Source organism: Palaemon carinicauda, chromosome 2, assembly GCF_036898095.1.
Source record: "Palaemon carinicauda isolate YSFRI2023 chromosome 2, ASM3689809v2, whole genome shotgun sequence".
Taxonomy (NCBI): Eukaryota; Metazoa; Arthropoda; class Malacostraca; order Decapoda; family Palaemonidae; genus Palaemon; species Palaemon carinicauda.
In genome coordinates, this window is record NC_090726.1 from 58,841,575 (window position 1) to 58,854,074 (window position 12,500).

The 12,500-nt window shown below is 31.5% G+C and overlaps 1 protein-coding gene across 1 annotated transcript in view; it reads left to right on the top strand.

Moving 5' to 3' along the window:
* LOC137616783 (glutamate receptor ionotropic, delta-2-like) overlaps window positions 1-12,500 on the top strand; it is a 37,018-nt gene that overhangs the window by 13,584 nt on the left and 10,934 nt on the right. Inside the window, exons 2-7 of the mRNA XM_068346777.1 lie at window positions 691-1,191; window positions 2,132-2,277; window positions 5,828-5,927; window positions 7,228-7,380; window positions 9,075-9,222; window positions 12,430-12,500. The exon at window positions 12,430-12,500 is cut by the window's right edge and continues 87 nt beyond it. Coding sequence (XP_068202878.1) covers window positions 691-1,191; window positions 2,132-2,277; window positions 5,828-5,927; window positions 7,228-7,380; window positions 9,075-9,222; window positions 12,430-12,500 — 1,119 coding nt within the window. The remainder of the gene's footprint in view (window positions 1-690; window positions 1,192-2,131; window positions 2,278-5,827; window positions 5,928-7,227; window positions 7,381-9,074; window positions 9,223-12,429) is intronic.

The following is a 12,500-nucleotide window of genomic DNA, read 5'->3' on the forward strand; positions in this document are numbered from 1 at the left end:
GTTGTTTAGTTATCGCTGCCAAGGAAGATATAGAAAGGCCCGTGATTATCTATTTACTTATCAATGTATCCATTTGTTTGTCAGTTAGCGGGATTACGTCAAAACATCTTGCCGGATTTTCACCCAATTTTAACAGCTGATAGGTTTTATGTTCCAGAAGGACCCATTGAATATTGAAGGTGATCCGGATCAAGATTGCGATTCTGGTTATTATTGTTGTTATTATACATTGGATTAAATCACGGTCAACATATGAAATGGGGATTGATTGACTGAATGGAAGTTCTCTGGCATCCTGACATCGAAGGTCATTGATGCCGATATCGTTTATCAAAAATAAAGATTAAAAGAATATTCAATTAAAACCAGAGAAGTAAATATGTTATAGAAGTTAAATAGCATTAAGAAGACCTGCTTCTGATATAAATTTGAAAATGACACTAGCATTGTACGACACATCATGTCCAAGGATCTTGGCAAGGATGAACTTGTCATCTTCAACCCGAGCCTCAAACAGGGAAAGCTTGGTCTTTGGACTTGAGTAAAAAGTTGGTAATCTTCATTGGCGGAGGTGACAAATCTCTGATTGTTCTTTCTATTTGTTTCATATATTTCCCTCCTAGTTTGGAACCGTAAATATAAAGAATAAGTCAACAATGTGAATAATGCTTCTTTTTTCGGTATTTACAGGTTATAATAACCAGGAACATCATGCCATCACTAATATGGCGGCGTTTGCTGCTCTACAGCATCATGTCCAACGAACTCTTACTAGTCAACGGACTGCCTTCCATTCCGTTAATATTTACATCTGGCTTAGAAAACTCCAAGGAGACCCTACGTCTAGCTGGAACTAACGCTTCCTCGATAACTCCTTCACCTGCAGATGGGTCTATCCATCTCTCTTCCTCACCGGTAGCAACCAGAACCACCAACGGAAAGCTACTGGCCATGAACGCAACTTCACTCAATAAATTGGAAAACTTTTCTCCAATATCAAAGGCAATGGAATCCAATGCCCTAACGAAGGTCTTAAAGAAGCAAGAAGATGACGATTTAACCCTAACTAGACTATTCATCTTGCTGGTCAAGAAGGAATTCAAATATTGCGATCTGATCGTTGCTTCTGATAAGCGGTTCTTTGGGTCCCCTCTGCTGGAATATCTGGCATCTCTGCCGAATTACAAGCAGGTTAGCTAGCGTTAGTCATTTTATCTATGCAATGGCAGTAACAATGCTTCACTGAGTTCCTTAAAAAATAGAAATGCAAGTAGCAATGCATGTTTTGGTTTTAAAAATGAAAATACTAGTATGCTGACCTGTTGATAATTCATTTAGAAATTTTAAGTACTGCTATAGACTGAATTTCCTGAATTTGTCTGGCAAATTTAATGCACTGCAAACCCACTGGACATGAAAGGGTTTATCAAATGAGGAACTAAGTGTAGACGCTCCTGGTAGATAAGGCAAGCACTATTGATTTCACATAAGCAGGGTCCATACTAAACAAAATGGAAGTAATTAGAATTCGTGAAAAGATAGCAGAATAGGTAAAACAAAAGAACAATGGCCAATATCATGCTGAAACTAAGTGGTGATGGTCAAATGCTAGATGCCTTAACATTATCAAAAAGAAAAAAAATAATAATGATAGGAATTAAATTCTGAGAATAAAGTCTTAAACTTGCAGATAACTGAAGCAACAACAAATGAAAAAACTTAACTTATCATCACATGTTTCTTGAATATTTTATGTGTATTGGAACTTCCTTGTAGAGCAGTTGGACCTATAAGGAGCACGTACTAATTCTAAAGTCTCCCTCTGGGATTGAAAAGTGCTCTTGGTTAGAAGTAAATCAGTAAAACGATGATTTCTTAAATCTTTTTTAGTGTGCAGTAAAGTGCTGCCACTTAGTGCCTACGGGAAGAAGCGATAGTAGAGGGAAAGGTTTTTCTACCGTACAAAATAAGATCCGATCATCTTATCTCTTCTCTTGTCTTTTGAATTTTGATAGCAGCTACGCAATACACTAAACGCTCTTTAGTTGATAATCTACATTAGATAAAATATATAATTTTCTTAATTTATGAATGACTAATATATCGATGCACATACCTTTTCCTGTTCTAGGTAATAGCTATTGGAGAAGCGAGCGACTTGAAATGGGTCGACTGGGCGTCTCCAAGGTGTCACGGAGTTATCCTCCTGATTTCTGACCCAGCAATTCTCATAGAGTTTTCTAATGTTGACCAAGCGTACTGGGACTACAAAGCTAAGTAAGATATTAACTAAAACGTCTATTTTCATTTATTGGGTTAGGGCCGCTCACGTGTTGTTGTGAAGGGTATATATACTGTATGTATATATATATATATATATATATATATATATATATAAAGAGGTGGAGAATATATATATATATATATATACATATATATATATATATATATATATATATATATATATATGTCTGCTAAAATGGTGGCTTGTGACTATATAAATTTATTAACATTCTCTTATCTTATCAAACATTGCACTTCAGATAATTATATATTTAGATGTCCTTTTGCATCAGAATTAACTCCATCGTTGATTGTCAACTATGCAAAGATGTTAGTATCGATGCAGTTTTAAATGTTCTCAAGAATTGTGGAAAAACACCTACGTAGATTCGTAGTTATACATTTCCAATATTTAGATTTAATTTTCAATCTGTTTATTTGTGAATAGTTTGAATCCCTGTGAAGGTAGATGTTACTTGTGATTTTATAGAACAAAATCTGATTGCCATTGCTTTAATTGCATTTAACAAAAACTAATTACATTTTTCCTTCTCATAAAAATTTGAAAATAACTTAATGACGAATTACTTAGAAATATTAGAATGTTGGGAATAATTTAAGGGTAAGGGAGAATTATTTAGAAATATAAGAAAGTTAGAAATAACTTAATGGTAAAGGAGAATTATTTAGAAATATTAGAAAGTGGGAAATAACTTAACAGTAAAAGATAATTATCTAGAAATGTTAGAACATTGGAAATAACTTAAGGGTAATGGGAAGTATTTAGAAACATTAGACAGTCGGAAATAACTCAATGGTAAGGAGGGAAATATTTAGAAATTTTAGAAAATTGGAAACAATTTTAAGGGGGAATTATCTAGAAAGTTTAGAAAGTTGTAAATAACTCATTATGGAATCATTTTGAAATTCTATAAAGTTGGAAATAATTTAAGGGGGAATTATTTACAAATTTTATAAAGTTGGAAATAACTTGAGGAGGAATTATTTAGAACATTTTAGAAAGTTGGATATAACTTAAGGGGGAATTATTTAGAAATTACGAAAGTTGAAAATAACTTAGGGGAGAATTATTTAGAAGTTTTAGACAGTTTAAAATAACTTAAGGGGGAACTATTTAGAAATGTTAGAAAGTTTGAAATAGTTTAACGAGGAATTGTTTAGAAATTTTAGAAAGTTGGAAATAGCTTGAGAGGGAATTATCTAGAAATTTTAGAAAGTTGGAAATACCTTAAGGGAGTGATTTTTAGATATTTTAAAAAGTTGAAAATAACTTAAGGGGAATTATCTAGAAATTTTAGAAACTTGGAAATAACTTAGGGGAGAGTTATTTAGAAATTTTAGTAAATTAGAAATGACTTATGGGGGAATGTTTAGAAATTTTAGAAAGTTGGAAATGATATAAGAAGGAATTATTTAGAACATTTTAGACAGTTGAATATAACTTAAGAGGAAATTATTTAGAATTCTAGAAAGTTGAAAATAAGTTAAAGGGAATTATCTAGAAATTTTAGAAACTTTGAAATAACTTAGGGGAGAGTTATTTAGAAATTTTAGTAAGTTAGAAATAACTTATGGGGAATGTTTAGAAATTTTAGAAAGCTGGAAATAACTTAAGAAGGATTTATTTAGAACATTTTAGAAAGTTAAAAATAACTTAAAGGGAAATTATTTAGAAATCTAGAAAGTTGAAAATAACTTAAGGGGAATTATCTAGAAATTTTAGAAACTTAAAAAATAACTTAGGGGAGAGTTATTTAGAAATTTTAGTAAGTTAGAAATAACTTAAGGGGGAATGTTTAGAAATTTTAGAAAGTTGGAAATAACTTAAGGAGGAATTATTTAAAACATTTTAGAAAGTTGAATATAACTTAAGGGGAAATTATTTGAAAATCTAGAAAGTTGAAAATAACTTAAGGGAGACTTATTTAGAAATCTTAGAAAATTGAAAATAATCTAAGGGGGAATTGTTTAGAAATTTCAGAAAGTCGGAAATAACTTTAGGGGACAGTATTTAGAAATATTGAAAAGTTGGAAATAACTTAAGGGATGAATTGTTTAGAAATATTTGAAAGTTGGAAATAACTTGATGGGGATTATTTAGAAATGATAACAATTATCTTTTTGTTTCTTGATAAATACATTTTAATTCATGAAAGCAACAATTAGAAAAATATTGATTATTGTACTTGAAAATAGTTATGAAAATAGTCAAAAGACAAATATAGAGCACATTTGATAATCTTATCCTCTAAAATGAACTAAACGTGAGACTATTTTTCTTTTACATCAAGAAAGATTTAAATATGGAAATATTATTCAAATTCTCTCTTGTGGTATTTTGCTAACTTCTATAATTTAGACACCAAAATAGATTTCTTACACTAAATCATAATTACAATTAAATTACATTATGTAATTTTAAGTTACAATTAAGCTAAATTACCATGACATAACAATACAGCTCAACAAAATGAAATTATAGTTGCAATAGATCCTAATCGATACTTGACATGTGGTTCTTAAAAACTTTAATGTTTGAATACCTATAGAATTAAATATGGAAAAACCCAAAAATAATCGCGCGCTGATTCAAGTCAGAAATGTCTTTAGAAAACGAATAGGAAAAATTTATCTTATTCCAAATGTTTTTTTTTACTTTTGTCCCAATAAAAGTTCACTCACTTAGAAATATGTAAATTAAGACAGAGAGACAGGAAGATATTCTAAAACTAATTAGTTCTTGTGCAAATGCTTTTCAGTGTTTTATTTCAAGGAGTTAGAACTGTTAGACGAATAAGATATATCGATATGTTTAGAAAACTGTGGATTAACGCTTATATAAATGATGAGACTGGTTGATAGGAAGATAAGTAGACTTGTATTGAATGACAATTTAGAAAAAGAATATAAAAAAGGAGTCGATATATAAGAAAACAGAAAAGGAAAGTAGCTAAAATTCAAGCGATTCTTTCAAACACTGACTTCTCCTTTCAGAATTTTGATCACTGATAAGTAGACTTGTATTCAATGACAATTTAGAAAAAAAAAACATAAAAAGAACATCGATTTATAAGAATACAGTAAATGAGAGCAGCTACACTGTTAAGAATTTGCATTAAAAAAAAAAAAACGGTGAAAGTCTGGCAAAATTTATTCCAGGATTTTTACTGTTTTCAAAACGGTTATGTTGACGTAAAAGAGTGAGCTTACGGTTACCAACCCGTAAAAGATAATAACAAAGTAAGGTAAAATCACGGTCACCTATATTTTACTGAAATACGGTTGACAACAATATATTTTTACGGAGAATTTCCGATGAAAATTACGGTTTTTTCTAACCGTGTAATATAAAACGTTATCGATCTTCAAGCAAATCTTTATAAAGACTAAATTTTCGCCACAGAGTTGTGATTGCCGTTAAGTAGACTTGTATTTATTGACAATTTAGAAAAGCATATAAAGAGTGAGTGGTCTATATGTAAATAAAAACAGGTATATTTGAATATTTGTATTCTGCACTCAGATTTGTGATCGCTGGCCTCTCAGCAGAACAGTTGAATTCTCTGGTCCAACCAAACAACAGGAAGATCATGAAGACTACACACATCCTTGGCATCGTTCAGGTAAAGTGAAGATGCTTACTTGTTTAGTTTTTTAGATTTATCAAGTGTCTTCTGAAAGATTATGACTCCGCAGAACAACGCAAGTTTGTTGATATCTATATATATATGTATGTATATATATATATATATATATATATATATATATATATATATATATATGTATATATAAATATACATATATATATATATATATATATATATATATATATATACGTATAAATATATACACACATATATACATATATATATAAACATATATATATATATATATACACATATATATATATATATATATATATATATATATATATATATATATATATGTATATATATACATATATATATATATATATATACATCTATTCATGATATATATACATGTATATACATATATATGTCTATAGATATACATATCCATACACACACATATATATATATATATATATATATATATATATATATGTATATATACATATATATATATATAAATATGTACATGTGTATATATATATATACATTTATATATATATATATATATATATATATATATATATAAACACACACACACACACATATATATATATATATATATATATATATATATATATATGTGTGTGTGTGTGTGTGTGTGTGTGTGTAGACATGCACTATACCATAATAAATCAAAAACACACTATCACTTCTCAGATATCAAAGCCCCTCCTTTCCAATATGTCTTTCACGCCATTTATCGAATCCTTCTTAGAACTTTCTTTTCTTCTGAATGATAGACTTATTAATTACCAGTTGTTTCCCATTTTCTCCACATGGTTGAACCATCCTTCCACTCATGCGAAGCACTTTACCATTATGCATATATCCTTGTTTCTCTTCCCATCAAATCTTTTTATAGAACATGAACTAAACAAACAGTTCAACTTAGTAGTTTCAACCTTATTATTTAATTTGCATTGGACATTTATCTTCCCTTACATAAAGAGAAATGAATTCAACAGTCTATTCATAAATTACTACCTTGATTTCAACTGGTAGTTTATGTTTCTTACTAGCATACTATTTAGTGCGCGCGAACACAAATACACACACACACACACACACACATATATATATATATATATATATATATATATATGTGTGTGTGTGTGTGTGTGTGTGTATGTAAAAAATAGGAAAATGAAACCACTATGTGAATACTAATCAGTTTCGTCTATTTCCAAACAAACAGTTTCCATTACTGCTATTGAAGTAATGGCAATTATATAATTCTCTACAATAATATTACTTCTTATTTATCTCATAGGGAGAACGACCTGGACATTACAACATGTACATGAATGCCCTCTACTGGGGAGGAGGTTTGCGGTACATTGCAACATGGAAAGGACAGCAATCCTACAAAATGCCGGAAGTATTTCCCGATAAAATTCGAAATATCCGTAAACACGTCCTAAATGTAGGTGTTATTCTTATTCACTTTTCCAACATTTTTCTTTATCTTGTAGACCTTGTCTGTTTATTAGATCGTTAAGGTTGAAGTGGCCTATTGGAAACGTCCGTGCCTGGTGATCTGACGGATTGGAGTTCGAGTAATGCTTAAGCTCGATAGTCTCTTGTAGTGTCTGTAACCTCACCATCCTTGTGATCTATAAGTCTACTTACTGAGTCTTCTGCAACAATGATCTTGCAATTGGATGTTTAAAGGTTTAAAGGTCGCTCATGAATGGCAAAAGCACGGGACAGTGACATTGCTCTATCAAACCGGACAATGCCCTAAAGACTGACCCTATATGATTAGCGCCCAAGCCCCCTCTCTACCCAAGCTGGGACCAGGAAGGGCCAGAGAATGGCTACCGATGACTCGGCAGGTAGGCCTATAGGCTACCCCAACCGCACCCCACACCCTCTTTAGCTTAAAAGAATGGTAAGATTGCAGACACTAAAAGAACTAACGAGTTTGAGCGGGACTCGAACTCCCGTCTGGCGATCACTATAGTCCTTTTCTTTTAGCGAGTCATATTTGCACCGACTCGCAACGGTGCCCTTTTAGCTCGGGAAAGTTTCCTGGTCGCTGATTGGTTAGAATTATCTTGTCCAACCAATCAGCGATCAGGAAACTTTTCCGAGCTAAAAGGTCACCGCTGCGAGTCGGTGCAAATATGACTCGCTAAAAGAAATGGACTATAGGCAGAGACGTTATCCATAAGGCCACAACAACCCTTATATTTATTGTAATAGACAGAGATGTAGATACAGATATTTTTATTGATGTAAAGACGGAAAAGGGTAAAGATTAGACACTTTTAACATAAACAGGGAATTTAGAAGATGGACAGTTGGACACAGGAATTACTGGCATACCCCACTCTAAGGAAGGGCACTTTGTCACACCCTTACTACACGGAGAATTCTTGTGTTTAGCCCAGCCCACCAGGTCTGCCATCTCTTCCTACGCTATTTGTTTGGTTACTCTCAACGTAGTACTTCCTCATAGCTTTGTGTGCCATGAATTTCTGTGTCTAACTGTACATTCATCAATGGTTTAGAGTTTTAGACTGATGAAACGTTAGTCGTCACTGTTAAACAGAATATGTCAATGTTTTTCTACACTTGACCAAAGGAATATATCAGCTAACTGAAAGCCAAGAAAACGTGAAAAGAATCGGAATAGACATCTCAACCATTCTTAAAACAAGGTTAAGTTAGGGATTATAAGAAGTCCGCTCTTGGTATCATGGTCGAGTCAACATGTAAACTTTTATCATTTGTCTGTTTGAGGCTCGAGGTTAGGATGGCACCTTCATCCTTGCCAAGATTCTTGGGCAGGATGTGTTGCCGCCAACTATCCTAGCGTTAGGTTTAGATTTATTTCAAAAGCAGGTCTCCTGAAAGCTATTTAACTTTTATAAGGAAAACTTCGCTTGTATGGATTTGAGTTGAATTTCATTTTATTCTTTACAGCTAACAAACAATATTGGCGTCAATGACCTTCGGTGTCAGGTTGCCAGAAAACAGAAATTTCATCAACCTCATGATTTGATTATAACATTTCATATTTGCATTTCAAGTAATCTAGTAATGTATTGCTTCCCATAGGCAAGAGTAATACTCAAATCTATTGATATAATTTTGTTTTTCTTCCATTTCCAGGTGACCATGTTCGAATTTCCTCCAAATATAATGTTTCGCCGGGACTCCGAAGGAAACATTATTTTCCGCTACGGTTTCGAGGTCGATATAATCTACGGGCTTGCTGAGGTTTTTAATTTCACTGTGCATATCAAGGATGTCTCTCCAAGTAAGATTGGTGGATATATATATATATATATATATATATATATATATATATATATATATATATACATATATATATATATATATATATATATATATATATATATATATCTGTATATATACATGCATATATATAGATATATACATATACATATATATATATATATATATATATATATATATATATATATATGTATGTATATATATTTATATTTTTCGGTATAGCATGGTAGAAAATTCCATCTTTTCTTGAAAATTCTGTCCTTGAAAAAAAAAATATACAGGAAACTAGAAAAGTGTTGCCTTGAAATAGTTGATGGCTTTAATGATAATTTACGTATTTATAGTATATATACTAAATGCATATATATATATATATATATATATATATATATATGTGTGTGTGTGTGTGTGTGTGTGTATATATATGAATCTATGCATCCATGTATATGTGTACACATGGATGCATAATATAAATATATATATATATATATATATATATATATATACATATATATACAGTATATATATATGTATGTGTATATATGTATATATACAGTATATATATATATATATATATATATATATATATATATATATATATATATATATATATACACTGTATATACAATGTGTGTATGTTGGACTATGATAGCGATATTATTTGTAAATAAAAAATCAGAGCCAATTTTATTGACAAATTTTTCAGCAACTCAAAATTTTCGTATTTACACAGAAGTAACCTATCTGCCTATGCAATATGTTTTGGATATTCATATTTACTTATTTCATATAAGTAGTGAATTGTCAGTACTCTTAGAGTACTGAAAAATGACCTCGGTTACCTGTCACGGGTATCAGGTAACTTTCTAAATGATATAATTTCTTATCATAATTAGTGTAAAGATGTTTCTATTTGCGAAATGTTGACATTATTTTGAATTTGTGCGGGAGCTCTTTGATGGCGAAACTTATATATGTCTGTTGTATCTAGTATATCAATCTGCCCAAAGTAAATTAATGTATTTTGCTTCTTATAAACCTGCTTGAAACTTGTTAGAGATAAGTGCCCAGAAATGCAACGAATTACAAATATTTACATATACTGTAACTGTCTTTTCAAGAAAAGTTTTGCTCTAGTGTCATGCTTCACCAGTTTATCTATATCAAATATCATCATAGATAATTATCATTTTGTTTTTACGAAAGAAAAAGGTGAGTTAAGATACTAAGCACAATGATTTATACAACTTCATAACTTATCGTTTCAATTGACTACGTAACGACGTGAACGGACAGAGTTGTGCCGCCGAGCTGTTAGGTTATAACTGAGAGACTTGTTAAGCAACTGCACTTTATTTGGTCGGAGCTTTAGTATTTATACAACATTTTCCAGTCAAGAACGGCACAGAAATTCAAACGCAATGGTGCAGGAAAATACAGGCATGAACAGGTTATCAGTGCGAGGAAAAAAAAAAAAAAAAAACTGCTGCAGTGTACGAACGTGTATCATACACATGCAGTACAGAGTCGTCTTCGCCGTAATCGAAGATTTTGCGAAGTGTAAGTATTCACCTCAGTCGTCAGTTTCTTAGTTTGTTCATGTGCTTGTTTGTGAGCATCTTTACACAAATAACTACTGTACTGATTTTGACCAAACTTGGTAGTCATGTTGGGTATGACTCAAGCAAGGATTTATGTGTAACATTTTGGATAACGTACTTCAAAGTACAAGTACGCAGCAGTACTTTAAAAATAATTACAATATCAAATAATGGCAAATACTTTGTTAGTTTATTACGCAAAACCTGCTAAACCAATTTCAACGAAACTGTTGACTTGTGGGGGTATGATCCAAGGACAATCCATAAGATTTTGAAGAAAATACATTGAAGTTCAATACAAGTACGCAGTGGAGTTAACAGCAAAATAAGGCTGTTTGGCGTGGCGAAGGCATGCTCTCTACTGAGTGCCCCTCTGGTATAGATTTGTGGAACTCTAGACTTGTTAGCACAAAATAGTATGACCCTCTACAAAATACAAGTTTAGAAATATTAGTAGATACGGTTACTCTGCACTATCATAAGGTTAATGTTTCTTCCTGTAACATCTGGAGGTTCAATCATTACTACTAGAATGGTCTATAGACCTTGACTACATATATATCATTATTATTATCATTATTATTAGTAGTATTATTAGTATTATTAATATTATTATTATTATTATTATTATTATTATTATTAATATTTCTAGCTAAGCTACAACCCTAGTTGGAAGAGCAAGATGTTATAAGCTGAAGGGCTCCAATAGGGAAAAATAGCCCAGCGAGGAAAGGAAATAAGAAAATAAATAAACGATCTAAGAAATGAATAAAAATTGAAAATAAAACATTTTAAAAGTATTAATAAGATTAAAACAGATATTTGATATATAAACTATATAAGGACTTATGTAAGCCTGTTCAACATAATAACATTTGCTGTTCCTTATTACACATAACAAATCAATAGATATCATTATAGATAAATCTTTGCACACTCAAATAAGTTGTTTAGCCTAAATTTTTTTATTCCTGATCTAGATATTAATATCTGGCACCATCGTTCAATTAGTTCATTATACATGTTGCATAATGAACAGTTCCATCCTGTTCGTAATACAAGGTATGCAGTTAATTCTAATAGTCAGGCCTTCTCCATCATGAAGCTCAAATGTTTTTATGTTGAACAGGCTTGCATACAGTAAGCCCTTTTATAGTTTATAAATTGAATACCTGTTTTAATGTTGTTAATGTTCTTAAAATATTTTATTTTAAATTTCATTATTTCTTACATGGTTTATTCATTTCCCTATTTCCTTTCCTCACTGGGCTATATTTTGTTGTTGGAGCCCTTGTGCTTATAGCATCTTACTTTTCCAACTATAGTCCATTTCTTTTAGCGATGCATATTTGCACCGACTCGCAGCGGTGCCCTTTTAGCTCGGAAAAGTTTCCGGATAGCTGATTGGTTGGACGAGATAATTCCAACCAATCAGCGATCACGAAACTTTTCCGAGCTAAAAGGGCACAGCTGCGAGTCGGTGCAAATATGCATCGCTAAGAGAAATGGACTATAGGGTTGTAGCTTAGCTAATAATAATAATAATAATAATAATGATAGTAATGACATATGCAGCCAGCCCCTAATCTTCCTAATATATCTATCAGCTGAGCTCTGGGGGAAGAAACAACCGGACGGGACCTTCACTGGTCTTGTGGGCCGACTGGGTAACATGGAG